The sequence below is a fragment of the Dipodomys ordii genome, unplaced genomic scaffold, assembly GCF_000151885.1.
Source record: "Dipodomys ordii isolate 6190 unplaced genomic scaffold, Dord_2.0 Scaffold40, whole genome shotgun sequence".
Lineage (NCBI taxonomy): Eukaryota > Metazoa > Chordata > Mammalia > Rodentia > Heteromyidae > Dipodomys > Dipodomys ordii.
The window spans coordinates 2,723,525-2,751,497 of record NW_012267256.1 but is presented as its reverse complement, the minus strand read 5'-3'; the positions used below and the strand labels follow the sequence as shown (position 1 = coordinate 2,751,497).

At 40.8% G+C, this 27,973-nt stretch overlaps 1 protein-coding gene across 1 annotated transcript in view; it reads left to right on the top strand.

Moving 5' to 3' along the window:
- Tle4 (transducin-like enhancer of split 4) overlaps positions 1-27,973 on the top strand; it is a 155,074-nt gene that overhangs the window by 22,249 nt on the left and 104,852 nt on the right. Inside the window, exon 4 of the mRNA XM_013018387.1 lies at positions 23,122-23,184. Within this exon, the coding sequence (XP_012873841.1) occupies positions 23,122-23,184 (63 nt within the window). The remainder of the gene's footprint in view (positions 1-23,121; positions 23,185-27,973) is intronic.

Sequence of the window (27,973 nt, the reverse complement as noted above, 5' to 3'; positions counted from 1 at the left end):
TGAGTTGGCATTAGCACGTTTGGAACTCTGCGGGATTGAGGTTGCTTACAGCAAACCTACGTCTGTGTGTGTGTGTGTGTGTGTGTGTGTGTGTGTGTGTGTGAGACTGGGGATGATTGGTGGCTATTGGCTCTCTGATTTCTTCACACATTTCTCATTTCACTTGATTGTAGTTAGAATTATTGCTTTTTTCTTTTTTTAAAGACTGTCTCCTTATGTTCTTCCTCAGGCTCACCTCTAACTTGTGATCTTCCAGTCTCTGTCTCCTACATGCTGGAATTATAAGAATATACGAGTCTCCTGACATCATTCATCATTGCTATTTTCAAGCTATGTATGCTGTATCTTTTGGTGACATACAGAATTTGGAAATGCAAGGAACTATATATAGGAAGACTAGTGGTAGTAGTAATTAGAAGCACTTGTACCTATCCAACACCCTTTCTTTGCAGAGAGCTTAAAGCATTTTGTATGTTCTTCTTAATCTTCTGATGTTCTTGTAAAGCAGGTAGCAAGCTTGGCTCTGTGTATTGATTTAAATAGCTTCTGTCATTGGAGTACCCGACGGTTTGCCAAGCCGTGCCATTCCACCGGTCTCCTTTAGCAGATGACACTGAGGCTTAAGGGCTTAGAGAGGAGCCCAGTGCCACTGTCGGGGAGGATCTGCACTTGGGTGGGGATATCAGAGGTCAGGCAGGTCAGGAATTGAACCCCAGGTCACTGGCAGACGCGGAAATAGATTTCTTGACTTAACTTCCAGAAGTCTCTTTCCAAATGGGGAAAAATGTGCTTGTTCCTGTGATGTTCTTGGGTTTCTACATGAGGATCATGAGAATTCTGGTGTCTGTCCAAGAGGGTTGCAGTGTCATTTCTAGTGAGAGATGTGATCTCTGTGCTTGTGTTTGAAGTACAGCTCCCCTCTCCATCTCTCCCTCTACTATCTAGTGCTAGGGCTATGCCTACAAGGAGTCTGGGATCAAGAAATGGAAACATAAAGCCAAGATCCATTTTCACCGAAGTGTTTAGTAAAACTGGCTGCTTGTACATTTCTGAACTCTATACTGTGCAGACACACTAACAGCTAAACAATAGTTTATTGCCTGTCACCCCTCTCCAGCTCCTTGAGAACAGGCCTTCCATTCTCCCTGTTTTACTGTTCTATACCTGATACTGAGAACTGCCCGTCTCACAACACAGGTGTTGGTACTCATAAATAATTCCGTGGAAGAAAATGCTTGCATTCAGATAGAGCCTGCCAAGAATCTGTGATTTAGTATTTTTTAAAGTATATTTAAGAGTTGTAGGAATATACAGCTGGTGCTGGGCCTTTACGTGGACTTAGGACTGTGTTACTACTAGAGTTTGTGGGGAAATGACATGTGGAAGAGGAAGTAAAAGCAGTTGAACTTGGGGTGAAATGTGTGTGTGTGTGTGTACATACATATATATGTGTCTAAGTATACATACATGCATACGTATGTATACTTTCTTAAAGATGAAACCATAAATCTTCTCTAAATGTATCTGATTAGTAGGTCTGTGTATGTGGTTTTGGGTGAGTGTGGGGACACTGCTGTTGTGTGTCTAGCCAACTATTCGTCAACTCCTTAAAAACACAAGCTTTGAAAAAAATGATTTTCTGTTGTGGAGATGGCATCAGGTAGTTGAAAGAGTAATAATTGTAATAGCAGGCAATTTTAGAGAGCTTATTGTCAAGGGAGTGTTGTGCTTATTTTCACAGTTACCTTATGAAATGACAGAGTTGCTGCTCTTTGTATTTCACATGGGAAGAGTCTGAGTTACAGACAGCGTTAGAATTTACTGTAGATCCGCCATGTTTTATCATGCTGGGGAGAGAACCCAGGGCTTCTGGCTTGCTGGAAAGGCACTCTTCCACTGAGCTGTTATCCGCCCCCCCTCCTGCGAATCCAGGTTCCTTTTAAACTTTCAGATTTTTAAATCCATGATTACTTCTTGGAGCTATAAGTAAAAGTGGTAAGCTGCTGTAGTCCTTTGTATTTTACATGGTACCCCACCATCCACTTTTTTACTGAGCGCTCTGTATGTTATAAGCCATCCTTATCCCATAGGTGAGTAAAATAAGAAAGAAACACCGCATGATGAAATTCTACAGTTCCTTAGAAGATTGTTTGGAATTCACCAATTATCATAGGCCCAACATACAGGCTGAAGGATGTTTCATGCAGAACTAGAACAGTTAGGATAAAATGTAAATATATGTGTATAAGGTAAATATCAGTGCGCCTTTAAGTGAACAGTTTCTGTACTTTTTATTTAACATATATCATGGCTTTTAAAATGTCATGAATTTTAATGTTAATGTAATTTTTCTTCCAAAGATAATGCATGCAAAGGTGGTATATAGAAGGTTATTACCTGCTGTGTAATTAGTTGCTGGGATTAGTGAACCTTTTGGAGTCTATGGTAGAGTTAAGGTTTACCCCATGTCACTGAGAAACACTGCATGTCTGTACACTGTGGCTTCCAGTGAACTTGACATAAACAAATCCTCAGCACTTTCTTGCTTTGTCTCATCAGGAATCCTTTCATTTAGGGAAGGTTTGGACTTTACAGCTTGATTCATAATGAGCTAATGATAAACAAGTGACTTAGTGCTAAATAAAAGAATGTGAGAATGTTTAATCTTGGCCTTATGAATCACAAACTTAGTAGAAACCAGATTTCTTCACTGAGTGTAAACTCTAAAAAGGAAGAATGTGTGTTATTCACTGTTGTGCATCTAGCATCTAAAATAATGTCTGGAACACAGGAGAGAACATGAATGTGTGAGTGGTGAAGCAGCTGAAGGAATGATTTAATGTTTACAGTTTTGTTAGATGCTCTGCCGTATTCCACATTTCACAGCCTCTTCTCTTCTTTGTTTCTGAGTTTTCAGGAAAAACTCAGCTTTGTGATTAGCAAAAGGGAGTCCTTGGACAATCAGATTGGGGATACCCAGTTCTGTCACATGTCCTTGAACTGGTAATTGGTGTTTTTGAAATGTAGGATTGGATCATTAGCTGATGATAAATGTTTCTAAGGCATGCTTAAACTCTACATCAGATTTAAAAATGACCATTATTAGTGAAAGGTCCACCCTCAATTTTGTTTGACACTGGAGACTTAACCGTTTCAGAAGTTAAGATTGAAGCTAGTGCTACAAAAGAAATAAGGTTGTTTTGTTCAAGGTAATGTAGAAGAGGAAATACAGGGCTTTTGTTGTGTTTTGTTTGAGCACTGTTAGGCTATTGTAGACAGCTATGATATTCCTGATATTGCCAGTATTTCATAACCTTCAACCATGTGCTGCTTTTTTTTTATTTCTTGTAGTTAAAAGAACCTATTAATGACTTAATATAGATACAGTTTTTCCCTATGTACATCTTAGCTGAATGTTACACTTACGGAGCACCTACTGGGTATCAGGTGATGCACTAAATGCTTCAGGTGTATTAATTTGTTAAGTTAATTTGTAACTTTGAGGAATGGATCTCGTTATTCTCTCGGTGTACCTCACAAAGGTTAGAGGGGAAGCAGGAAGTTTGTGCAGGGTTGTAGCGTTGGTGATTCAAGCCTGTACAGTTTGACTTCAGAGTTCAGGTTCCTGAACCATAATCAATATGTACATCTAAAGTGACTATTTTCATATGGTAAATTTTGGCTTGTTGTCGTGTCTAATAGGCCCAATAATAACAGACCTCTAGATATTTTTGTATTTCTGACTGTGAGATTTCTAAAACAGGCACATTATGTTTTTAGCCACGTGGGAGTGTCCAGAGCACTGAAAACCTTGCGAGGGCCTCTAGGGACTCTGGGCTGGGAGTTCTTGACCAGGTTAAAGGGGCCACGTAGGCCTTGAACTTACAGGTGCTGTTTTGTGGCCTTTTTGTGAGGGGACAGAATTCATAGCCCTTACTGACCCGGAGAGGGCACTGTAATTCCAACAGGAGTTGAGCTGTTGTGCTAGAGCAGTAGTGTCAAGCATGGACATTTACTTTCCCCAGAGGTGACATATGTCTGGTGGTATTCAGTGTTTGCAGTTGTCACAATCCGGAGGTGCCACTGGTCTTTGTTGGGTTGGTTGGATGTGCTGAACGTCCACAGGATTGCCCTTCAAAGGAAGAGTAGTCTAATCCAAGATTTCACCGAGGCTGAGCAACTCTGCTCCAAAGAGAGAAAAGTATTGTTAATTCTACTGTGTTTTTATGGTCAGGAGTTGTGGTTTTGGGTGATTCCTACCTCTCAGTACACATAGGCCAAGAACCAGCCTTATGTGGCAGAGTCAGTTTGAAAGCATTTTTTAAACCCACTCGTCTGCTCAGCTTCTCCCTTTTCCAGGATGATAGGTAGAATGGAGTTGGTCGAAGGTACATCAAATTCCAAAAATGGGGTTATTACATGGCCTCTTTTGTAATCCTGTGTTTCTTGAAGAAAGAAATGTGCTAAACCCTCCAGGGAAAAGAGACTGTTTACTCTTCAACTTCTTACTAGATGATTGACTTCTACTGAAAATATCCAGATGGTTGTTAGGCTGCTATTCTGCAAGGCAGAATGCTTTATGTTGCACGTATTGGACTGGCAGAAGTTCCCTTACATGAGACCCCTGGAAGACACTACCAGTCCTCAGCTCTTGTTTAAGGACCAGTTTCTGAGAAGCGCTGTCCACCCTTAGCCTTCTCTTATCCATGTGGAGCACTCTAAGTCATCTCATCCATTCTTCTGGGATACCAATCTGTGCAGTACAAAGGTGTAGATGTGGATGACTGCTTTAAAAGGCTTTTGACTTTTGGGGACATAAACTGTTGTAGAGTGTGGCTTTTTGCCTATGTCTACCCTTGGTTAACCTCAAAAAAAAATTAACCTAAAGTGGCCAGTAAAAGTGTGGTGGCAATTATACAGCTATTCATTCCTTAAACATTTTGGGGGGTAAGTTGGGGAAGACAAAAATGCTTCCCTAATGGAGAAATTGTACTCTGAATTTTCCAAAGTTCCCTTACGCTTTCACTGTTCTACAAGTTCTGGGAATGTGGAGCTGATGCTTTGACAGCTCTACTTTCTTGAAAGCTTTCTTTTTACATTTAAGAGGCGTTAAATTTAGGGGAGGCTGGGTCATTCGTGGTACATTTGTGTACAGAAACCTTTTGTCACATGCGACTCCTTCATGTGCTTGATGTGACTGGTCTTGGAGGTTACATAATAAAGATCTGCTTTAACCAGATCTAAGCAGAGCTGATAGGATTTTCTTATAATCTAAGAGGGAATTCACGGTTGTTTTGTATTAGTTTAGGATGCACATTATTGGAATCTTATTAAGCCTGCTTTCCAAATTAGATTTATAAATGCTACTTTTTGGGGAGTATTTTATTTTACATTTTGAGATTATTCTTTTGCCTTTTATCCTTTGTAAATTAGAATATTTAGCATTTGAAACCCAAGCATCCAGTACTGGGCTCTTTCACAAAGATGAACACTGTAGTATAAATCCCAATCATAAAAATAACCTAATCTTCACAAGGTCGTTGTATTCCTTCATTGGGGGAGAATTACTTGGTTAAGAGATGGTGAGATGTCGTGGTAGTGCTGGGCACATCAGATGAAAAGCAGAGGCTGTGGTGGCTTTTATTTTTTCATACTGTGCCTAGGGAAGGTGCTGATGCCCCGCTCCCCTCCATTCCTGACCTTTCATCTCTCTTGCCACGTCTGTTCTCTCTGCCCAGCTGCTCCAGCATTCTTTTCAACACACCTCTCCGTGCCAGCCTGTATTCTATACCTAGACTGTAACAGGTTTTTTGTTTTTTTCCAGACAGCCCTTTGAGGGCTGTAGATGTAGGAAATGTTGGTTTTATGGAAAGAGTTGACTGTTGGGTGAGTGTTGAAGGGAATTTCTGAGGTGAATCATTTTTGATACCAGTGGTTCTTTGAAGTGATTGGAGTTTTTGCTTTTTTCTCCTTCAGGTGTTTTTTAACATTAAAAATAGGTATAGAATCCCCTCAATTATTCACCAGCCCTTGAATCCTTGTCTCTAGTAGTTTACCTGCTCACATTTCCTCTTAATTCTTATATCATCAAACATTTTGGATAGGCTAGTGATTCCATATCCTTTCTATGTTGAGAAAGTTCAAATAAACATGTAGTGACTCTGTGTCTTGAGGAACTAATGCATTTCAATAGGTAATTAATTATTCCCATTGTTTGCCCATGATGTGATGAGCTAAACTCCATAAGTTACTCCATGGAACTGTTTGTGTGTGGCTCATGTTCCTCCCATCATAAGAGACACATTCCTGTTTTAATTTATTGCTATACCCTTCTAGATGCTAGCCTTCAGCTTCCGTGGTTGAGTGAAAACAGCAGTGATAGTAAGGAAAGTTAAGTAAACATGAAATTTAAAAGGCCATAGAGTACATTTTGGTAAACCAAAATATTGCTTGGTGGCATAAAGCCACAGATCCATTCCAAAAAAGAAAAAAAAAAAAACATGCGGAAATGTGGTTTTACTGTCTGTCAGGCAGTCTGTTTCAACTGTCAGAAACATACGTTGCTTTATGGGGTGGTGATTTTTTTTTTTTCCCAAGTCTGACCGCATCTTTTAATTTCCTTCATTCTACCCAAACCTCCTACCACACCCCCTGTGTATCTGGTGCTAATTTATAGCCATTTGAATGTAATGACAGATCATTAACCAGCCAAAGGGTGGGCACTTGTGGCAAAAGCTTCTTTCTTGGGTGTGCCAGTTACGAGTTCTGTGTTTTGGGTAACTGTCAGAGCACAGCAGCTGTTCTTGTCAGGATCTTTGGAGGTAGTTTTTAAGTGTTTTGTTTTTGCTTTCAAAAAGTAATATTAAAGAAAATTAGATATTAAAGAAACGTTAGAAAGCAAAACTAGGCAATGCAAGAGCCTATGCTATCTTAACTACTGGCCAGGCAAAGGCCAAAGGCTGACTTCACGGTATTGTTACTGCACGTACTGTGTCTGATGGAGGGATTACATCCCCCTCATCCAAAAATGTTGTTTGAACCGCTGTAGTGGCTCATGCCTCTAATCCTAGCTACTTGGGAGGCCCAAGAGAGAAAGGATCATGGTTCTATGACAGCTGGGGCGGAGAAGTATGTGAACCTCTTCTCAACCAAATGTTGGGTGAGAGAGCGTGCTGCCAGCATGTACATAGGAGTCTTGAGAAACTGGGCCTAGGGTGCACACCTGTCATTCAGCTATGGTGGGAAGCAAAAAATAGAACCGTGGCCCAGACATGCACCTGTGTAGGAAGTGACACCCCTATCTCAAAAGGAACCAGTGCAAGGAAGGCCTGGAAACATGGTCCTGCAGAAGAGAACCTGTCCAGCAGGTCCAAGGCTGTAAGTTCAAAACCTTGTACTGCCCCCCACCCCTCAAAAAAAGCGGTTGAGGTTTGGGAATAATTATAAAATAGACTACATGCTTTTAATTACGTATACCATATTAAAGCAAACAATTGATAGGATGAAACCTTAGATCTTTATAAGCATTTTTTGATCTTATGATCATTATTAATTTCTTCTTTTTTTTTTTGTAACAGGAAACACAAACTTAAATGTCTCTTAGGATCTGGTTCTAGTTTAGCCAGTAGCTTCTTGTGTGTGGCATTGGTAAATTACTGAACTTTTTCAATTCTTAGTTCCTCATACATAAGCCAGAGGAGTAAACCTAGATCGGTATTCTTTTCTCCTCTACCCTAGATCAATATTTTTTTTTTTTTAAATAAAATGCTTGGGCATTGGAATTTTTCTGGAAGCTCCAGAGTGCACAACCTGATTGAAGACCAATGAATCTGAGCAGTACAACTCAGACTTTAATGTGCATCAAAATCCTCTGGGATCATGTTGAAATCAGATTTATTTGTGCAGATCTTGAGCTGGTGCCTCCTGTCCCCCAATCCATCCAGAGCTGATGTGCCGCTGGTGCTGTTGGTCCTCTGACCAACAGCCAGGAGTCAGTCTGAGAAGAGTTCCTTCGATGGTATTTCTTATCTCCATGTGATTCATGGGGGCTCAGGTGCTTTTTTAATGAGATACCAGATTGAGGATATCAAGATTGGAAGGGTGTATCTGCATAATCTCTCCTTGGTTAAGTTCCAGAATCAAACCTTTTTGAAATAGTTCTGTATATTGAAGTCATTTTAGTAGGATAGTCAGTAAGGTGTATGAAGGGTTTTACATTTGCAGATTCAAACAACCTGATTAAACCTATCTGAGAAATAAAATTGTGTCTGTACTGGCCATATCCTGTCATCATTCCATGCAAAGTAACTTATAACAACTATTTACCTAATATTTCTACTGTGTTACATACTATAATCTAGAGGTGATTTTACGTACACTATACTTGTATATAAAATGGTATCTTATGGAAGAGACCTGAACACTTGGTAATTTTGGTATGTCCAAGAACCTTAGAACCAATTCCTGAGGATTACAAAGGAATGACTGTACCTTGCTTTAGGTAGTAGTTTGCTGGTTTGTAAAACTTACAGAGAGGAGAGTGGAATTTTCCTTTTTCTGCTTTGCTCATGGAGACCCCTTTCAAACATACATACAGGTATCCTGCCCATGTTGACTTAGCACCTGGCTACATTTAGTGTGAACTGGCATTTGAGCACATTGACTCTTGAAAGTTTACTAAACACAAGTTAAAGCAAAATCTTCATTTGGAAGTAGATTTTGTTGTGGAAGAAACGCAAGCACAGTTAAGCTGTAAAGTTTGTTTCCAACCCTATCATTTGGTAAAAAAAAAATACTAGTTATAATTCCCAGTCCTTTATTTTTGTTTGTAGTAGCATAACGGGAAGAGCACCTGAGGGACTAGTTTAACCTTTCACTCACTTTATTTCATAAGTAGTTTATAATTATTTAGCATCTATAAAGAAGCCAGGGAGGGGATTAAGGAATTCTCCAGTTATTAGGCCGGTTCTGGAGAATTTTGTTGCATTGAAGGAACATAATCAATCAGGTACTGTAAATTTTAAGCCAATAGAAAACAATTTGAACTTTAGGGTATTGCTTTGACCAGTGTTGGGCTTAGAGTGTGGTCCATGGGTTGGTGCAGCTCTGTCAACTATTTGTAAAAGACAAAGTAATTGGGAACTTCTGTGAATATAATTTCAGCATGCCTTATCTTTAAAACACAAAGCAAGAACAACCTACCTAAGCAAATTAAGTAGTAGATTTTATTAAAAAAATCTAGGCGTAAACCCTTTTTCTTCTTTTCTGTTTGGTAACAGTTTGAGGGCAGGCAGCTATTTTTATTTATTTTTATTTTTTTGTTGGTCGTGGGGCTTGAACTCTGGAACTATGCACTGTCCCAGAGCTCATTAGCTTAAGGCGAGCGCTCTACCACTTGAGCCACTGCATCATTTCTATTGTTTTGGTGGTTAATTGGAGATAAGAGTCTCACAGACTTTCCTGCCTAGGTTGTCTTTGAACTGCTACCCTCAGACCTCAGCCTCCTGAGTAGCTAGGATAAGAGGCATGAGACACTTCCCCGGTAGGCAATTTTCTTATAATAGTTCTTTAGAAAACTTTATCAGTAGAGATTTTTATAAACTTGGAATATACTGGAGCCAGATGCCTTTGAGTCAGGTTTGTTATCTGAGCTACTCCAGTGTGAGTTGGAAAATCTTGGTTCAGAACCAGCCCCTGCAGAGATTCTATCTCTGATTTACCAGACAAAGCCAGGCTGGAGGTGTGGCTCAAGTGGTAAAGTGCCGGCTGTGAGAAAGCAAACCAAGTGAGCTTGAAGCCTTTATTTCAAGGCCTACAAAGAGACTGAGATTGTAGCTCATAAAATGATGTGTAACATGAAGAAGCATTGAGATTACAGGTAGGATCATGTTCAAGACATTGCAGGTGTGTGCAGCACAGGGAAGGCAGTTGACAGAATCAGAAGTTGGAAGCTGTATAACTTATAAACTGTATAAGCTATTTAGTTTGGGTTGTGCTTTGGTTAATGTAAAACTCACAAATTCTGTTAAGTACTTTGAAGTACTTACAAAGACATTTAGCTGTTCATCTTTTATAGTCTGCACAGCGGAAAAAGCATATTCCTACAAATCCTACATAGTAAAGAGAGCAAGACCGGTCCTTTGCCAGTAGCCAGACTGTCTTTTCTGGGTCACAGTGCCTGAAAGTGAAGAAACAGTAAATTTTATGGCCTGACCTCACTCCTTGCCAATCAGTGAGCAAGCACTGTCTGTGTTACTGTCCCATTGAGTCTGCCCTCACTCCCCTCTAGATCTGTCCTCAGCCTCTTGGGCCCTGCAGCCCTTCCCCCGTAGAATATAAATTAGTGAGGGATGCTCTCTTCATTGAGAGATAGAAAGAGCCCTAAGCTGGAATCAATATCTCAAAATACATCCACTCCATTTGTAATGCTATCTAATCTCCGGTCTGTCTTCAGACAGACCTAACTTACCTTAAGGGACTTTATTCATACTCCTGCCATCAGACATTTTTCTGCCATCCAGATATGGGCAGCTGTTGTTCCCATGTCATGGTTGTAGAATGGAGTTTGGACCCATTTGAGGTTTGCTTCAAATTGTGGTTCAGCTAGGTTAGTAATTAGAAAGCCATGGTGCCTTTTGAGACTCTATAGTTGCATCATTCATAATAGCTGGTGTATTTTTCACGTTTTGTCACTTGAGTCTGAATTCTTCCCATGCTTTCCCATAACTGTTACTCCAAATAAACGCTGACATAAGCCTGTGACTTGCCTTTTTGAATGCACGATGGATCCAGTCTTACACGCAGTTAATCAAGTCCAAATCCAGTGCAGCCACACATGCTGCTTGGTGTCCTTTTCTGACCGTCATCCTGGTGACAAGTGAGCCTTCTAGAGCCTTATGTGTGGGTTATGTTACCTCTTAGCTGTCTTCTGTCCCATAGCCTATTCCTTTGTATGTTGGGGAATCGCATTCGATTTCTTAAGGGTCTTCTTGACCCTTGAGAATCTGACCAGTATTTCCAGCATGTCTCCATCTTCTTCGTAACCTCATTCACTCTGTTAAGTAGATGATTCTTACCCCCTCCCTCCTATTTAAAAGAAACATAAAACTAAACAAAAAACCATCCTGACCTCGTCTCTGAATCTATCCTGTCATTTCCCTCTGGTGTTCACCTCCGCAGTTCCCCGATGATGAGCTTTCCCACACGTCTGCCCGAGGGCCAGTGAGTCCATCCGAGGAAATGCCAGCCTCTCCCTTCTGCTTTCTCAGGTCAAACCCAAAGGGGGAGCAGTGGTTGTCTCCCTTCCCTGTAAGTTGTTGGCCACACCCCGCCAGTCCTGTGCTCATTGTTCCTCTCACAGATGTTCACCTCTCGCTATCTTTCTGATGGATCGTGGTTACTTCTTTAACGCTTTACTCTTACTTGGCTGTAACTGTGAAATGGGGACACGACTGATCTTCTTAAAGCTGCTGTGAGCATGAAGTGAAGGCCCAGGCATACCGCACGTCACTCTCCATGGATGTTAGGGTGGAACTCAGGACCCAGTCCCCTTCACACCATACTCACAACGGCGCGCACTGCCTGCAGTGCGGCAATCTGGTCCTAACTGATCTACCTTGGAGGTAGACTTTTATGGTGCTTCCATTGCAGCCTCCTTTTGTGCTGTCGCTGCCCCCATTCCTGGTCTTGTAACTGTCCTCTGATGGTACATCCAGCTAAACTTTTTAGCGTGCTATCTGCTTCCTGATTCCTCTCTTTGCCTTTCAGACTCCCCCGACCCATCATTTATTCAGGGTGAAGAGTCCCATGTTAATAATTTAAATATACCTTATTTGTCACTGTTAGTCTCATTTAGTAAGTTATGGGCTCTATAAACCCTCTCTGTTCCTCTGCCATCTGGGATTGTGGCACAGAACCTGATGGAGCAGTAGGCAATTATTAAACATTGTGGATCTGAGGATCACAGTTCAAAGCCAGCCCAGGCAGTAAAGTCTGTGAGACTCATTTCCAATAAAGCTCCAGAAAACCGGAAGTGGCGCTGTAGCTCAAGTGGTAGAGCACTAGCCTTGAGCTGAAGAGTTGAGGGACAGCGCCCAGGCCCAGAGTTCAAACCCCACGACTGACCAAAAAAAACCCCAAACAAACAAAAAAAACTGGTGATAAGTTCACAAAAGGGAATTCTTCTACTTTGGGGCTTTGATTTCTAGGGCTCTTATGTATGCCATCCAAGGTAGTTAAACATTCGGTGTCGGTTACTGTGTTTATTCCAGTTTAGTTTTTTCCCTTATAGGACATACACACTTCAAGGATTCAAGGTAATTCTGCATCCATTATACCTTGTTCCAAAGCTCTAAGCTTTGAGAAGGAACCAGTACCTGAAAACATCTTTTTGTTTCTTAAATCTTGGATACTTCGGAAATTTATCTTGTCCTTATTCCAAAATTATCTTTGATTCTCCATCTTTCCTTTTGTGGCATGTTCTGTAGATCTCTTCTTTCAAATATAATATTTACCAAGAAGTGGGAGGAGGGCAGAAATGCACTGACGTGTCATGACCTGTTTGGGATTTTCCTTGTTTCTTGGGGGGAGTGTCTTTGTGAGAGTCTTGCTGCTGCTTCGTGTGGCCGTCAGAACGTTCTATACTCTGGTCCCGGGGGTCCCCTTCTTCTCTTAGTTCCCACTGGTTTTTTGTTTTTTCCTTCAATTGTGTGCATCTTGTGCGCTGGCTTAAGGTTTTCAGTTGGGATCACTGGAAGCTTACACTGGATAGTGAGTGTGGGTCCTGAGCATGGAGACTTGGATTGAATGGGTCGAGGGGGAGGCCTGTGAAAAGCCCTCTTGTAAGGCTAGAAATCACTTACCAGCTGCTTCACCCAGAATATTCTCTCCTCAAAGAGCCTTGAGAGAAGGTTCCAGAAAAGGTCAAGGAAGTTCAAGTTCTATTGCTTTTTATGTGGTTCTTTACACAGATTTATAGCTGCTCTCAAGTGAAAGGCTTCAGGTTTTCCCTCAGGAAAGAGAGCGGTTTACTTCTGCGTAGAGCAAGGCCGTCCAATCAGGGATCTCTTTACTTCCCTAGTTGGTAACGAACATCTACAAAATGCGGTCTGGAACATGCTTTGGGAGATGTGATCATCCCCATTTCAACCTTTGTCCTCCTCTGATTATTTTATCCAGTCCAGAGCCAGCCCCCTGACCTTAGTGCTCTCTCTGTGACCTCCTAGTGAGTTTTTGTTGTTTCTTCACCTCTGAGTTCTTCATGTACTGGATATGTGCTTCTATCTTCCTGCCCCTGTGAGGTGAGCTTCATTGTCGACAGCAGGGTTCATCTCGCTCATTTTACCCGTGTCTCCATTCAGCACCCTTCAAGAATCCCAAGAGATATTAGGAAACTAATAAATGTTTTGGGAATAGAAATAAAAGTAGCAATGCATGCATGGCTTTTTTAAAGGTACATCTTGAACTGCCCTTACAATTTCATTAAAAAAACAAATGCCGGGCGCTGATGGCTCACGCCTGTAATCCTAGCTACTGAGGAGGCTGAGATCTGAGGATCACGGTTCAAAGCCAGCCCCGGCAGAAAGTCCATGAGGCTCTTATCTCCAATAAACCACTAAGAAACTGGAAGTGGTGCTGTGGCTCAAGCGGTAGAGCGCTCGCCTTGAGCTGTAGAGCGCAGGGACAGCGCCCAGGCCCAGAGTTCAAGCCCTGCAACCGACAAAAAACAAAACAGAACAAAAAAAACTAAAAACTTGAGGTACAAATGTGACCTTTCATATCACTGTGTTTTATCTCTGTGTATTCAGCAAACCCTCAGTTGAATCCATTTGGGGAAAAGAGGTGATTCTGCTGTAAATATGTACAGATACTTGTTCCTTGTCATCATTTCCTAAACAGTAGAGTATGCAACACCTATTTACATTACATTTGCCTTCTATTCAATATTGTAATGTGTGGGAAGGTAGGTGTAGGTTTTATATAAATGCCATGCTGTGTTATATAAGGGACTTGAATGTCCTCAGATTTGATCTCTGTACATTAAGTAACTAAAAAAGTATACTTATAAATAGGTAGTATATTGGTAAGCATACATAAAAGTATGGCATTTTGGTAAGTATACAAATACGTTGTATACACTGTAAACAAATAGGCAGTATATACTGGGAGTATATACTTAGAGGAGTTTAATTTTTAAAAATTTCTTTTCAATTTTCTCAAATTTCTAGTAGAGTTAAAAAAGAAAACAAGCGAAAGAAGATGAGAGCCTGCTTTAGGAATAATCTGTAAATGTTCTGATCACAGGGGGATCTCTGTAATGTTTGAGCTGCTCAGCTTATGCCAGGCAGCTTCTCCCAGCCTCTGAGCATCGTAATTTTGTAAACCCTTTCAAGAAGCTCAGTGAATGATGGCTTACTGAATACCATTCCAGTGGCACAAAGTAAAACCAGAGAAAGGCTGGGAGTTAATTTGCTCTTAGGATCAACTTTCCTGATTATTAAGTACCTCAACAACAACAGCCTTCACCATCAGAGACGGTGAGGAAGCAGTTTGTGTATCAGAACACGTGTGTGGGATCCCAAGTCAGAGCTCCTGCCCGGGGTGAAGGGACAAGTAAAGGTGTGGAACTTCCTGAACCTTCTTCAGTAGTGCTTCAAATGGCTTTTTCTTGGAAGGTATTCTCACATTGCAGATGTGTTCATGCACCCCAAGTCTGGATCCCATGGTCCATTTTTAATTTTTTTTTTTTGGTCGGTCATAGGGCTTGAACTCTAGGCCTGGGCGCTGTCCCTGAGCTCTTCAGTTCAAAGCTGGCACCCTACCATGTGAGCCACAGCGCCACTTCCCCATGGTCCAATTTTGAACAGTGTGAATAAGTATGAACTGCTTCTCTACATCCTGAAACCTGTAATTTCTGAGATCCGTTTACGTATTTGAATTACTAGAAACTGCTCTTCTCCTTCCTGTGAGCCGAGACATAACCATAACATGATGAGGGCCTGTCCTTGGCTTATAATATTAATTTATTCTAGATACTATTCTAGGCATTTACTTCAAATACGAAGTGCTCTCTTGGTGTGCCATCTTAATATGTACACCAAATTCCAATTACTCAGGTGCTTAGTAAGCTGGTACAAATGATCTTAAAAGGAGGTTGAGCTGTGTCTCCTTCATGAGGTTCCTAAAATCATCTTTTAAACTTTGTTTCCTGCCAAGGATTCAGAATGGAAGCTTTAGTTATTTCCTCATCAGTAAGGAATTGTCCAGAATGAATGTGCATGTCCTCTTGCTACCCACTGAGGTTATTTGTTGCTCTTTTTTGGGCTTTTGAGCAGCCAAAAAGCCAGAAAAGATGTGTGCTCGGAGGTTAAAGAAACCAGATCAGAACACAAGCAAGCGTTGGGCAGATGGCTACTCCTTTACAGCTGATTTGGTGATGTATTCTGACAATTCCAAACAATTGGGAATGTTTGCAAAAGAATTTACAGAGTTTCACCTGGACTGTATGGAGAGTATCTTCCATAGAGGAACCATTAGCACCATTAGGCCTGTGGAGAGATCTCTGCCTTCACAAGCCCCATGTTCTCTACACCCATGGTGCTCTACATGAGGATGGGTGTATGCTGTGGTCCAGTGGTGTCAGATGTCACCTTCCCCTTAGATTTGCAAAAAGTGTACCCTTTGAGGCCTTTCTGTAGTCTGTATTTAAACATCTCCAGGAGATTAGTTGTGCACATTAAAATTTGAGAAGCACTCATGTAGTCCACCATTTGCACCACATGTAGGAAGAGGTAATTTCAGATGATTAAAAATGTTGTTGAGAGAGACAAGAATAGGGGTCAAGTGTGGTGTCTCACTCCTGTAATCCCAGCGTTTGGGAGGACCATGGTTCAAGGCCAGCCTGGGCCACAAAAAGAAAAAATAACAAGCTAGCAAGGTCCTGTCTCATCCAATAACCAGACCTTCTGGTTGTGAGCACTTGTGATGAAGGATTGTAGTCCAAGGCTGACCCCGGGCCCAAACTCAGGAAGTCACACCTGACAAATAAAACCAGTAAGAGCTAAGGGTGAGACGCAGTGAAGAGCACCCGCCTGACACACCCCAATGATGCCCAAAATATGCTGGGAGAGGAAGTGAAGACAGATGAGGGAGCAGTGAAGGCCTGTGTGCAGACCGGGGATGGGGAAAGAACCCTGGGGTAGTCCAGGTGGAGGGAAGAGGAGGTTCAGAGGCACTTTTGGCTCCTTGCAGGCTCTGCCTTCTGTCCTGGCCAGGCCAGGGCCTGGGATGCACTTGCTTCCTGGGTCTCAACCTGGCAGCAAAAGCGGCAGTGTATGGCTCATTGATAGCTGGGCCAGCAGAAATAGTCAGCACTTAAGTTTGATCCGAGCTGGCTACTTCCTGCAGTGGGAAAAGAAAGGAGTCAGAGGGATGTTTCTTCAGTGATGGCTTTAAAGAGTGGACATTTTCACATAAATAGAAGGAGAGAGAGAAGCGACTAGAGGGTATGCTAAAATTGGAGTAGGAAAAAGAAATGCTGAGGAATGTGGCCACAGGTGGAGAGTTAGTGAAAATAAGAAGACAAAGATGAGGAAGTGTAAGCATAACTAAAGAAAAATATCTCACATGGCTTTCCTTGTAGGAAAAGTAGCTTGTTTCTTCTCTGGGTAAATAGGTATCCTTGATGAGCACTTCTTAAGAACGATTAGTCTGTTTGGTTTTATTCCTGTATCTAAAGGTTTACCCTCTTCAAGCATTGCTCGTATTATTTTGATCATATTAGTCAGACTGGGAAAAATGAAGATGAATGTTCTCCATCGACTGTGATCTCTGGAGTGCACTCTACCGTGCATGAACCACACCTCCAGTCCAGCAGTTTTCTGGATAATTGGAGATCAGAGTCTCCCAGACGTCTTTGCCAGGCTGGCTTTAAACTGTGATCCTCAAAGCTCAACCTTTGCAGTGGTGGTTAGCATCAGAAGCATGAGTCACAGGTGCCCTGTGGTCGCTGGATTATTTTCCCCCTTCCTTATGGATAAGTAAGAAAATGCTTCATTGCAAATTCACATTTAAAAGCAACCTGTAGATGAAGAGAGAGAGAAGAAACAAATGAGAAAGTCACTGGCAGGGCTTGGCAGATTTCTAATTTCGGAGTGCTGAGGAAAGAAGCCTTTTGCACAGCCTGGGTGTCGAAGCGTTCAGTGTAATCAGGTTCTCTGCCTAGCTCTCCTTTACGCCATCAAAATCTACAACAGAGTCATTTTCTTTTCCTATTCCTGCTGGCATTCCTCCCCCCCCCGCATCCTTCCTTTCTGTTTTCCTGCCCCTTACTAAGATGAATATAATGATAATACTACTTGCAGTATTTTTTTAGAGAACTAAAGTGATTTGAAATCTCTGTATGAGTGATTATACACCAGGCAACAGGATTGTCAACCCCAGACTTAATAGTAAATCATTCTATTACTCTTGGATTTGAGCAGTATTAAACTTAGTCATCAGAACCCCTATATGTTCTGGGCAATAAGTACCTATGAAAGATTTTCCTTGAATACCCTCTAAAAAGCCCAAATGGTGAGATAAAGGGATGCTTTTTTTGAACCATTGTAACAACAACAACAACAACAAAAAAAAAAAAGTTCCATAAAATACCATGTTACTTTTGGTGGGAACACACTGAAATAGTTCTATGAAATGTAGGTACACCAGGATTCTCTTCAGGAAGGGCATTGCCCTTCTGATTCCTTCACAAGCCCACAATCGCACCACATTTCTTGTTGTACAAAGAGGGAGGTACTTGAATATATTCAGTTGAATGAGTTGCACAGAGTTCTTCATCACATGGAGTAAACTGACATAAATGTGAGTTCAAATTACAAACCATGTGGATGCTGCTTTGGTTTTACCATCAGTAGAATCATTGTTTAAACACAGTGGGGGAAATAGGAAGAATAAAAAATGGGTGAATAACTAGAGCTTGGATATTATTCAATAATATGATTTGAGTAACTCAAAAACAATATGCTATTCTCATTAGAGGAAATAGAATGGGCAGAGCTTCTAACAGGTCTAAATACTTTGCCGAAGAATCTTGGTAGTCGATTAGTCTTTTGAAAACTGAAAGATAACACTTATTCTTATAATGCTATTTATTGCTTTCATTAGACAATATTAAGTATTTTGTACAAAATATGCACCTAATCTAAATTTTTAGCTATCTAGCGTACCAACTTTCTTTCTAGTAGTGCTGATGATACATTTGATCTAAAGAGCTTCTTAGAGAAGCATTATTCTAGTCTCTTTTTTTTAAGTATATAAACTTGGTTTTAACCATTAGATATTCTCATCTGTTTGCTGAAAATGAATTTTGATGTCAATACCTGAGTTAACTGACTTAAAACAGAAAAGGTTTTCTAGAGGCAAAGCTCAGTGATAGAATGCCTGCCTAGCAAGTACAGGTCTTTGAGTTTAAACCCTAGTACCTCAAAAAGAAAGAAAGTCATTTTCTCTCACTGTGTTGGAGAGTTTTGGAATTTCAACCCATGGCTTTTGGCAAGGTAATAAGTCACAGTGGAGAGCATTTAGTGGGGCAGACCTTCTCACCTTTGGGAAATGGAAAAAAGGGAGAGAAAAGGCTGAGGTCCCACATCCCCTTAAAGAGCAAGCTGTATGATTTAGATTTTTTCCACTACCCTACTTCCTAGCTTCTGTCATTGCCCAGTAGTCCCATAGGCGGGTGATCATGCCTTAAACATACGGCCTTTGGTCTCCCTTGTCCAAACCAGTGTCAGTTTAGAGCAATTATAGTACTTGAATTGTTTTCATTATATTTAATTTGGAATATTAGTAAGATGGAAAGAAATTTTTGTCCTTTGACTTAAATGTTGAGTTAGGTATGATCAATTCCAGTAGTTTTGAAGTTTCTAAGAGAATTTGAGACAAATTGATGACCAATCAAAATTATTTATTTTCATCACATTTGAGGACTCTTTCTATACAAGAGTTGAGGGGATGTGATTGATAAATACTTAAAGTGCATTGATTCTTTGAAAAAAATGTGAAAAAACTAGTATAAAGTACTAGTATAGAATACAAGTTAGTGGTAAAATGTTATTTTTCAAGAATGTTTTTCTGAAAGTGTATTTTTTCCCAAATAGTTCCCCAATAATGCTTTGCTATTTTATTGTAATAGTACATATATAGTAATTTTGTTCAGATTTTGATAAGATGCTAAAACTTCTTTGAACCTTTTTAAAACCCAACAATTTGATACACAGTTTTGATTACTAAAAGAAATTCATTGTGTTTTCTCTCAAATATATTGCTAAAATAGTTTTTTTCAGGAAAGTATATAGGCAGAAAATCTAAATAAGAATTAGATTTTTGTTATCAGGTCCCACTTGGGGGAATGTAGCTGGGATTCAAACAGAGATCTACCTCAGTTCTCCCTAAATGACTATATCATAAAGGAAACGTGTGTGGGTGTGATACGGGGTCCTTTAATGTTTGTTACTTTTTGATATGTTGAGTTGTGGTGTTCTTTTCAGTGTATATCGCTTTTTATGATGTGAAGTAGTTACTGACTATTCCAACTTTCCTTGAGTATTAAGAGCGTGGCGTGGGGCTGAAGGCTTCTTCTCAGGGTTTGCCCATTTCGTTGCTGAGTGGTCATGTTTAATGTCCACTGCCCATGTCCACTTGTGACTTACCCTGCTAACATTCACCTGCCGGATGTTGAACACAGCCAAGAGTTTCCTGTTTTGTTTTTGTTTTTTTTTTTTTGTTGTCATTACCATTTTCTAAGAGATTTCGGCAAAACCAAGTTTCTTTTTTAGTAGGGACAATTACCATTTTTTACTGTCTCTTTTTATTGGCATACAATAGTTTCTAGTAAACGAGAAAGAAATAGAAAGTTAGTGAAAATATGTGTGTAACTTAACTATTTCTAAACAAGTGTCACTCTTTTTGAATGAATATCTTGATGACTGGCGGCAAAGCTACATAATGAAAGTGTCCAAAATTGTCGAGTATTTGACAAAGTAGGGTTGCCAGAATGATCTTTTTTGTTTATTTTTCAGCCTGAACGATTGTCCTTTTATTGTAGCCATTACTGCTATTTTGGAATATCATGGACATCTAAAGGCACTAGTTTTAACAGCCTCCATAAAGCATCAAATGCCATGATAACATCCGTAATTCTAACAGCACTATTTCAGAATCTCTGTTTAAATGAACTATCTATCTGTGAATGTATTTGCTCAGGGATGCATGACCCACATCACCTATAAATTTGATTGGAAGCTACAGAGCTGGCACAGGGTGATGGATAGCCGATTAGAGCCCTCATTAACCATGTGATTCAAAGGCTGGGAATATATTGTCTAAGCAAGATTCATCAGATGCAATCAGAATTTCAAGTGGTCAGAAGAAAGTCAGCTGTGTGTCATGGTTTTTCTTTCCCTAGTGCTGCTGTTCCTTCTATGTTGCCTTTTTCCCCTTTCTTTTTCCAATGCTGAAAAACGCTTCTTTGATGAATCTGCTCCTTACCCTAAAGCTGTCTGTCTGTTATTCATCAGAAAGCAGGTCGCAGTTCAGTGAGCAGAAGAAAAGATTTTAATAGAAGCTGTGCCAAGGGCTGTAATGCATCATTTTAGGGCCCTAATTACATTACAATGACAAATATCAATGGTGACAACAGCAATAACCTACATCCTTTAATGGCTGTGCTGGAAAAGGAGTTTGGGCCCCACGCCATTAGATTAGACTCAGTTTCAAAACACAGGCCATTAGAAGTGTGTGTCCACAGTATTATTGGCTGATAGCTGAAGCCCAGTGGAAAGGCCTGTAAATAAATGATGTCTCCCTAAAGCCTGTGTCCTCTGGGACAAAAGAGGCAAAATTAGATGACCATGGAAGCCGTAGTGTTTCCGAGGCAACTTTAGCTTTCAAAGTGAAGAATGACCCGCTTAATTTTATGAAATCTCAAGATCTCCCTCTCTTCCTCTTTCTTTCTCTTTCTCTCTGACACACACACACACACACATACACTGACACACACACACACACACACACACACACACCTCCCCCCCCCTCCCGCCAATTAGCCTGTTTATAAAAGTCCTTTGGTGTGACAACTATGAGAAATTAAGAAGACCTCTAAATAAAGTTTGAAGAGTCACCCTTTTGTTCTATTCAGTATATGTATCAACATAGATGATTTCTGGTATTAATATTTTTTCCTCTGTATCTCAGTCTTTAAGAAAAGGTTAAACTTTTTTTTTCATTAGTTGTTGAGACTTAAAATAGCTTAGGTCCAAAATTAAGGAACCAAATAACTCTTTGGTCTTTATTTTATCAGATGAGTAAGTTTCCTGAATAGTTTCATTATGTAGGCAAACTAAGGAACTCAGTTTTCTTACATGCCCACACATTTTTCAACCCTCCTAGCAAGGGACTATTTTATTTATGTAAACAACATAATGAGGAAAATATGCTTGGCAGATGGTTCTAAGCATTAGAATCATCAGTTTGGTTTGCCCCAAAGTGTCTCATTATCTTTTATTCTCTCCCCCTCCACCTCTTCCTACAAACATCTGAACAACCAAATGCCTTTGAGACAGACTTTCAGCAGAATGGTACTCATTTTCTCAGCTCACCCTGGAATTTCACCCCATAACCACTGTGGTGTGTTCGTCCAGGTGGAGAGTGGTTTGGTGATTCCCACTGCAGCTTTTCATGGTGGTTTAAGCATTCTTCAAGGACGGCTAAGTGCTGCATGGGGTCCCGGCAGTAAATTAAATCAGGTCAGCACAGTTGGGTCCTTACTCACCACTGCTTATTGGCGCTGGGTTTTTGTCTGTCCCGTTAGGAGAATAGGTTGAAGTGGAAAACTTAGGTTTTGAAACTGTGGGTTGAATTGGTGTTTTCTGTTGGCGGGCAAAGTGTGTAAGGTGCTGGCATTTAAAAGATTGCATACGTACAAAGTCAGAAGGGCTGCAGCTGATAGAAGGAAGCCTCCTTGCGTAAGTAGGGTGCTGCTGTCACCCTGGGCTTGAGCTAGCCTGAAAAAGAGACGCTCTTGTCCTCAGAAGAAATGAGGAACTGACCCTGCATGGAATTTATTTTAAGAATGCCTCAGGAATAGTAATTGCTTTACATTTTTCTATCTTTTAACGCTTCTTACCTCTCCTTTTTACTGCCCCATCATTCAAATATAAGATATTCTGTATGTGTGTATGTATGTATGTGTGTATGTATATTAAAAACTGTCTACTTATCAAAAAGTATGTAGCATGCCACTTAAAAGGCAGAGTACCTTTTTAAAAAGGAAAATATAGTGGTGGTATTTTTCTTTCTGGCTGGATATGGGAAGTACTCGCCTGTAATCCATACCTTCTAAGGCCAAGGCAAAAGGATCCTCAGTTTCAGGCCAGCGAAGGCTACACATAGTGAGACCTGCACTCCCCATTAACACAGAACAAAATTCTGTTTTCTGACACTGTTGGTACTTGGTACTTTTTTGCACATATACAGAATGAAGATTATGTTCCCAGGGAAGAGAACTCTTTTTTTTTTTTTTGGTTGGTCGTGGGACTTGAACTCTGAGCCTGGGCGCTGTCCTACACTCTTCAACTCAAGGCTAGTCTTTAGATAACTTCATGTTGCTTTCTGCCAAGTATAGTCAGAATAAACACACACACACACGTCTAGATTAACTTGCTCCTTTGGGTCAGGAGATGTTTTCAAAGCAAAGTCCCCAAATGTAGTAGAGAGTTGGGATAGAGAGCAGACTGTGTGTTTATTATCACAACTCTTCACGACGTAAAGAGTGTTAGGAAAAACAACATGAGAATAGGCAAAGGGTACTGATGAAGACTTGAAACCTAATCTTTGAAAGAGGAATGTTGGCGACCAAACTGCTGTTAATGTGCCATTGCTATCTGGGTTTCCTTTTAACGGACCTATTTGATGAGATTGTTCTCTTCTTCCATAGAAAATAACACCAGCCAGAATATTGCGTATTGTAAAGTTATCCTGTTAATATTTTGAGAATCTGTCATCAATTGACTCTTCTGTTTATTGCTTTCCTCTCTTTCTCTCTCTCTTTTTTTTTTTTCCCTGCAGGCAGAGATTGTCAAGAGGCTGAATGCTATCTGTGCACAAGTCATTCCTTTCCTGTCCCAAGAGGTAAGGTAGTTGATTTCAGGCATTGGGCTTGAAGTTGCCATTTTAGTGATTTTGCAGCAAAGAGTGTGGAACTGACGTTGGCCTTGCCAGTTTCTTGGTGTCTGTATTTTACATTTCTAAGATACAGTGTTCTCATTCCAACTTTTACACCTTATTAACATTCAGTGGGATGTGATTTAAGTGTGTTTATATAGGGGACTATTTTCTAATGCGCTAAGCAAAATTCAGTTGTTAAAGTATGATATGCTGTTGCTCAGCATTATGCCTGTTTGTCATAATGTCATCTAATAGGGAAGTTTGAAAAATTACTAGCAAAATAAGAGCATGTTTTACATTTCTGTCATTGAACAGTCATAGTTGGCAGAAGATACATCAAAAAGTAGTGAGCAACTGAATGTAACTTTTGGCTGGCTGTTTCTGAGAAATCATTGACTATTACCTGACTAAGTCTCAGAATAAATTTTCTATTCATTGTGGAAAAAGCAATGCAAGGTGACCTGAGTGGCCTTGTGTCTCTGAGTGTCCCTTTTCTCCAGACCAGGCCTTGTTGACAGGGCACTCGTGCTTTGCTGGTGCCTCCCATGCACACCACTAGTTTTGTCTTGCTCCCCACCAGACCAGGTGCTCTCTACAGATCTGTGCAGATTGGGATGAGGTGTGGCATTTCTAGTGCTTGGTGGCCGCCTTGTGCTCCCTGCCCTTTTTTGTTTGCTTGCTTGCTTTTGGCAGTGAGAGAGAGAATTTTTGCTTCCGAATGTCAGAATTCTTCATTTGCTCAGGTAGATTGCCTCTACATCTGCATCCTGGAAGAACTACTGTAACGAATGGAATATCCACATGTGTCACAGACACAGACACAGCGTGCTTTGTGTTGGGACCAAGACAGCATTGAGACCCCCCCTCCCCCCCCCCCCCCCCCCCCCCCCCCCCCCTTTCAGTTCTTCTGTGTGTCCTGTCACTGCTTTTTTAAGAGGGCTGTTTAGCTACCTACCTGCCAGTAGGCCTGTGCTAATGTTGGCATGCAGGCCATATTTGAGCTTGCCATGTGTAGGAAGATAGGTGTATTGGTTATCACTGTCTTTTTATTTTGTCTGAACAGAGGTAGACTTGAGTACATGTAGTATCCTTAGCTGGCTGTACACTGGGGAAGGATACACTCATGTTCACGTACTTCGATAACCTCCTCAAGACACATACTCTGCTGGATAACCAGTTGTTTTACCCCCCCTCTAGCTGTGACCAGGAAACCAACATCAATATTCTCATTTACTTGCTTTTACTTTGGGTTTGCTTGTGGTTGGATTAGATCGCATCATGAATAAGAGTATCCTGGAGGCCTGTTTGCGTTTTTTGCCCCGCAGTCCTTGGAATTGAACTCAGAGCCTCTCGCATGCTCCAGAAGCTTTTTACTGCTTGAGCCAGGGTCAACCCACGCCCTCTTTGTTTCTATTTTTTGTGAGATTGGCTAGAATCTCACTCCTCCTACTTAAACCCTGTTGCCCAGCCAGGACCACAGATTTGTGTCACCACACCTCGGTTTTTAGATGAGGCTGGGAACCTCACTACCTCGATAACTGGGCTGGCCTCAGGTGATTCTTGCCAGCTCCATCTCTCAAGTGGCAGGGCATATAGATAGGAGTCACATTTGTCCGTGTATTTTGATTGTGTCATCAAGCTCTCATGAGTTTAGCCCATGTGGGCCCTCAACTCAGGGAGCGGATTTACACGCATAAAAGTCACCATGCTTGGCCATATTTTGCGTTTCTTTAGGAAGCGGAAGCTTGGTTGCCCCTGGCCTAATTTAGACCAGTGTTTCTTACTGTAAGCGGCTCTGCTTTGTATAGATAGAGAGAAGGAAGAATGTGACCTCCAGAGCTGTGACCGACGGTAGTAATGGAAAAGTTAGGGGTATCCATGGAGAATGGTATTATGTTTTGGGTGTCATTGGCAGGCATACATCCCATATGTAATTACTGGGTCAGCTTTATTCCAGTGGCCTTTTTACAGCATCTGTGGATTATATTCAGAAGTGAAAGGAGGTTTTGGTGTTGGTGAAGCTGCTTAGCCAGTAAGTTGTTTTCCCTCATGGCTTGTGTGTTCAAGCCCAGTAGGACAGCATGTGTCATGGTAGTGGAGCTGAGCAAGGCTGGACTGTTATTGATTTGCTGAGAAAGTTGTATCCTGTAGAAGAAAGCCATGGGGAGAAACTAGCAACTCCTTTTCTTCAGCTTTAAGCTGGAAGAGTTGGCGCCATTCTCTCACAATTTCCCTAATTCCTTAATGTGTTGATGCTTCTTGTTTGACATTCTTAACTCACATATAATGACCTGGGTGAAGGTTTCCTTAAGCCTAATTCCATGATTCCATGCATCATTTATTTTTTACTTTGGATTTAATTTGCTCTTCCTGATTTTTTAAGATGTGTGTTTATGCTCTGAACACACAGGCCACAAAGGTGTTCTGGCAAATCAGAGCCTGTCTGATGTTTTGTTTCTGAACAGTGCTTACCTTGTTTCCTCTTAGGGCATTCTGTGAGCATCAGATCCCTCACTTCTTCCCTGAGGCCAGATGGACCTTGATCTGGAGGGGGGAGGAGGGAAAGTTATTAGAGGAAGATGAATTCTATTTCCTGTCTCTTCAGAGGCATGGAAAATCACTCTTGCATGGCTGCAGGCGTGACTTGGTGCCAGGACTGAAGGCTTTTAATCTGATCTTTTAACACCAGCTCTCGAGTGTCAGCCGCACTGCCACAACAGCAGCAGGGGCATTAGGATTTATCTTGAAATGTTTTTTTATTTTAAAAATAAGTGATTGAATCTAGGAAATAAAGAGACATTCTCTGAAGATGAGCACATATGCTACAAGACAATGGTTTGGAGGTATTTTGTGCATGTGGAGTTTGATAGGAGTAAGAGGTAAATTTACATACCTCTAGATGCAGGCTTTTTGTTTACTTATATTTTTACTATCTTTTTTTTTTTTTTTTTGGTTGGTCCTGGGCTTGAACTCTGGGCTTGAGTGCTGTCCCTCAGCTCTTCAGCTCAAGGCGAGTGCTCTACCACTTGAACCACAGTGCCACTTCCAGTTTTCTAGTGGTTTATTGGAGATAAGAGTCTCACGGACTTTCCTGCCCAGGCTGGCTTTGAACCGTGATCCTCAGATCTCAGCCTCCTGAGTAGCTAGGATTACAGGCATGAGCCACCAGCACCTGGCTTATTTTTACTATCCTTAAGTAGTTGTACAGAGGAGTTACCATTCAATAAATAAGTAAAATATATCTTGGTCGATGTCTCCCCTGTATCCTCTCTCCCTTCCCCCCAAATCTGACCCCTTGCCCCACTTTTCTTAATTTTACAGGCTATGCATTGATTTTTATAACTGCCTCTATCCCTGTTTTTCTTTTCATTTGTCTCCCTCTTTCCCAGGCCTTTTAAGTGGGATTCATTTTGTGGGACTATGATTTTGTTTTTCTAAGGAATTACACTGTTTAAATTCTCCACTGCAAACATCATTCTTCAGTTAATACATTGTGTACACATACATACAACCCATGTGTGTTTTCTTGTACAATATAAGTTTATTCTAGATTTCAGTATGACACAACACATGTGTCCTTTGTCGCTCTGGGCCTGACTGGCTTCACTTACATTATGCTTTCCAGGCCTGTCTGTCTCTTTGCAAATGATGTAATATCACTCTTCCTCATAGATGAGTAAAAGTCCATCTTATGTGTATGTCCATGTGTGTGTGTGTGTGTATGTATATCATATATATTTATATATCACATTTTTCTGATTCATTTCTCATTGAAGGGAATCTGGGCAATTTCCATTCCTTGGTTATGATCAGTAATGGTGCAGCAATGAACATGGCTGTGCTGGTGGCTTTTCTGTATCCTGGTCTGGTTTGTAATCTTTTGGAAGAATTCCCTAGAGTGGTACTGTTAGTTCTTTTAGTTTTTTTTTTTTTTTAAGAATCTCCACAAACTTTTCCAGAGTGGCTGAACAAGTTTATATTCTTATCAGTAGTTTATTAGGGTTCATCTAGTTCCACATCCACATCAGCATCTGTTGTTGTCTGTATTCTTGATGATGGCCCTTCTAATTGGGGTGAGGTGGACTCTCAGTGTTGTTTTCAGTTGCATTTCCTTTATGGTCAGAAGTGTTTAACAGTTTTCCCTGTGTCTGTTGTACATTTCTACTCCTTCTGAGACATCTCTGTTTAGCTTGTCTGCCCACTTATTAACTGGATTGTTGGTTCTTGGAGAGTTTGGTTTCTTGAGGTCTTTGCATATTCCGGACCTTAGGCTTTCATCTAATGTATAGCTAGCTTAGATGAACTCTTCTATTGAGCCCTTGTATACTGATTGCTACACCTGCTTAATATTGTTTATGTATAACTTGCAACATTTTCAAACTTAAAAAATGTATATAATAATGACTGACAACTATTAAATAAATTTGGTTTTGACTGAGAATGTTTTCTTTAGGAATTGCCTTAGTGTTCAAAGGTTCTTAAAAGTTTGTCTATATAATAATCATGGAAAAGAATTTTTCTGTATTTCGCTAAAACATTTAAAAATTACAGGAATATACATACAACTGCTTTCAGAGTCCTAAGCATTAGAGACATTGCCAGCTCCTCCCAGGTGTGCAACCAGCACTTACAGTGCTTGCTTAGACCTTCGCAGGATCCCACCCTAGAATTTAGAGAGAACTTGGGAGCTCTCAGCTGTCTGGGCTGCTCTTTTCTCCCACTTCAGTTTTTCCTTTTTTTTTTTTTTTTTTTT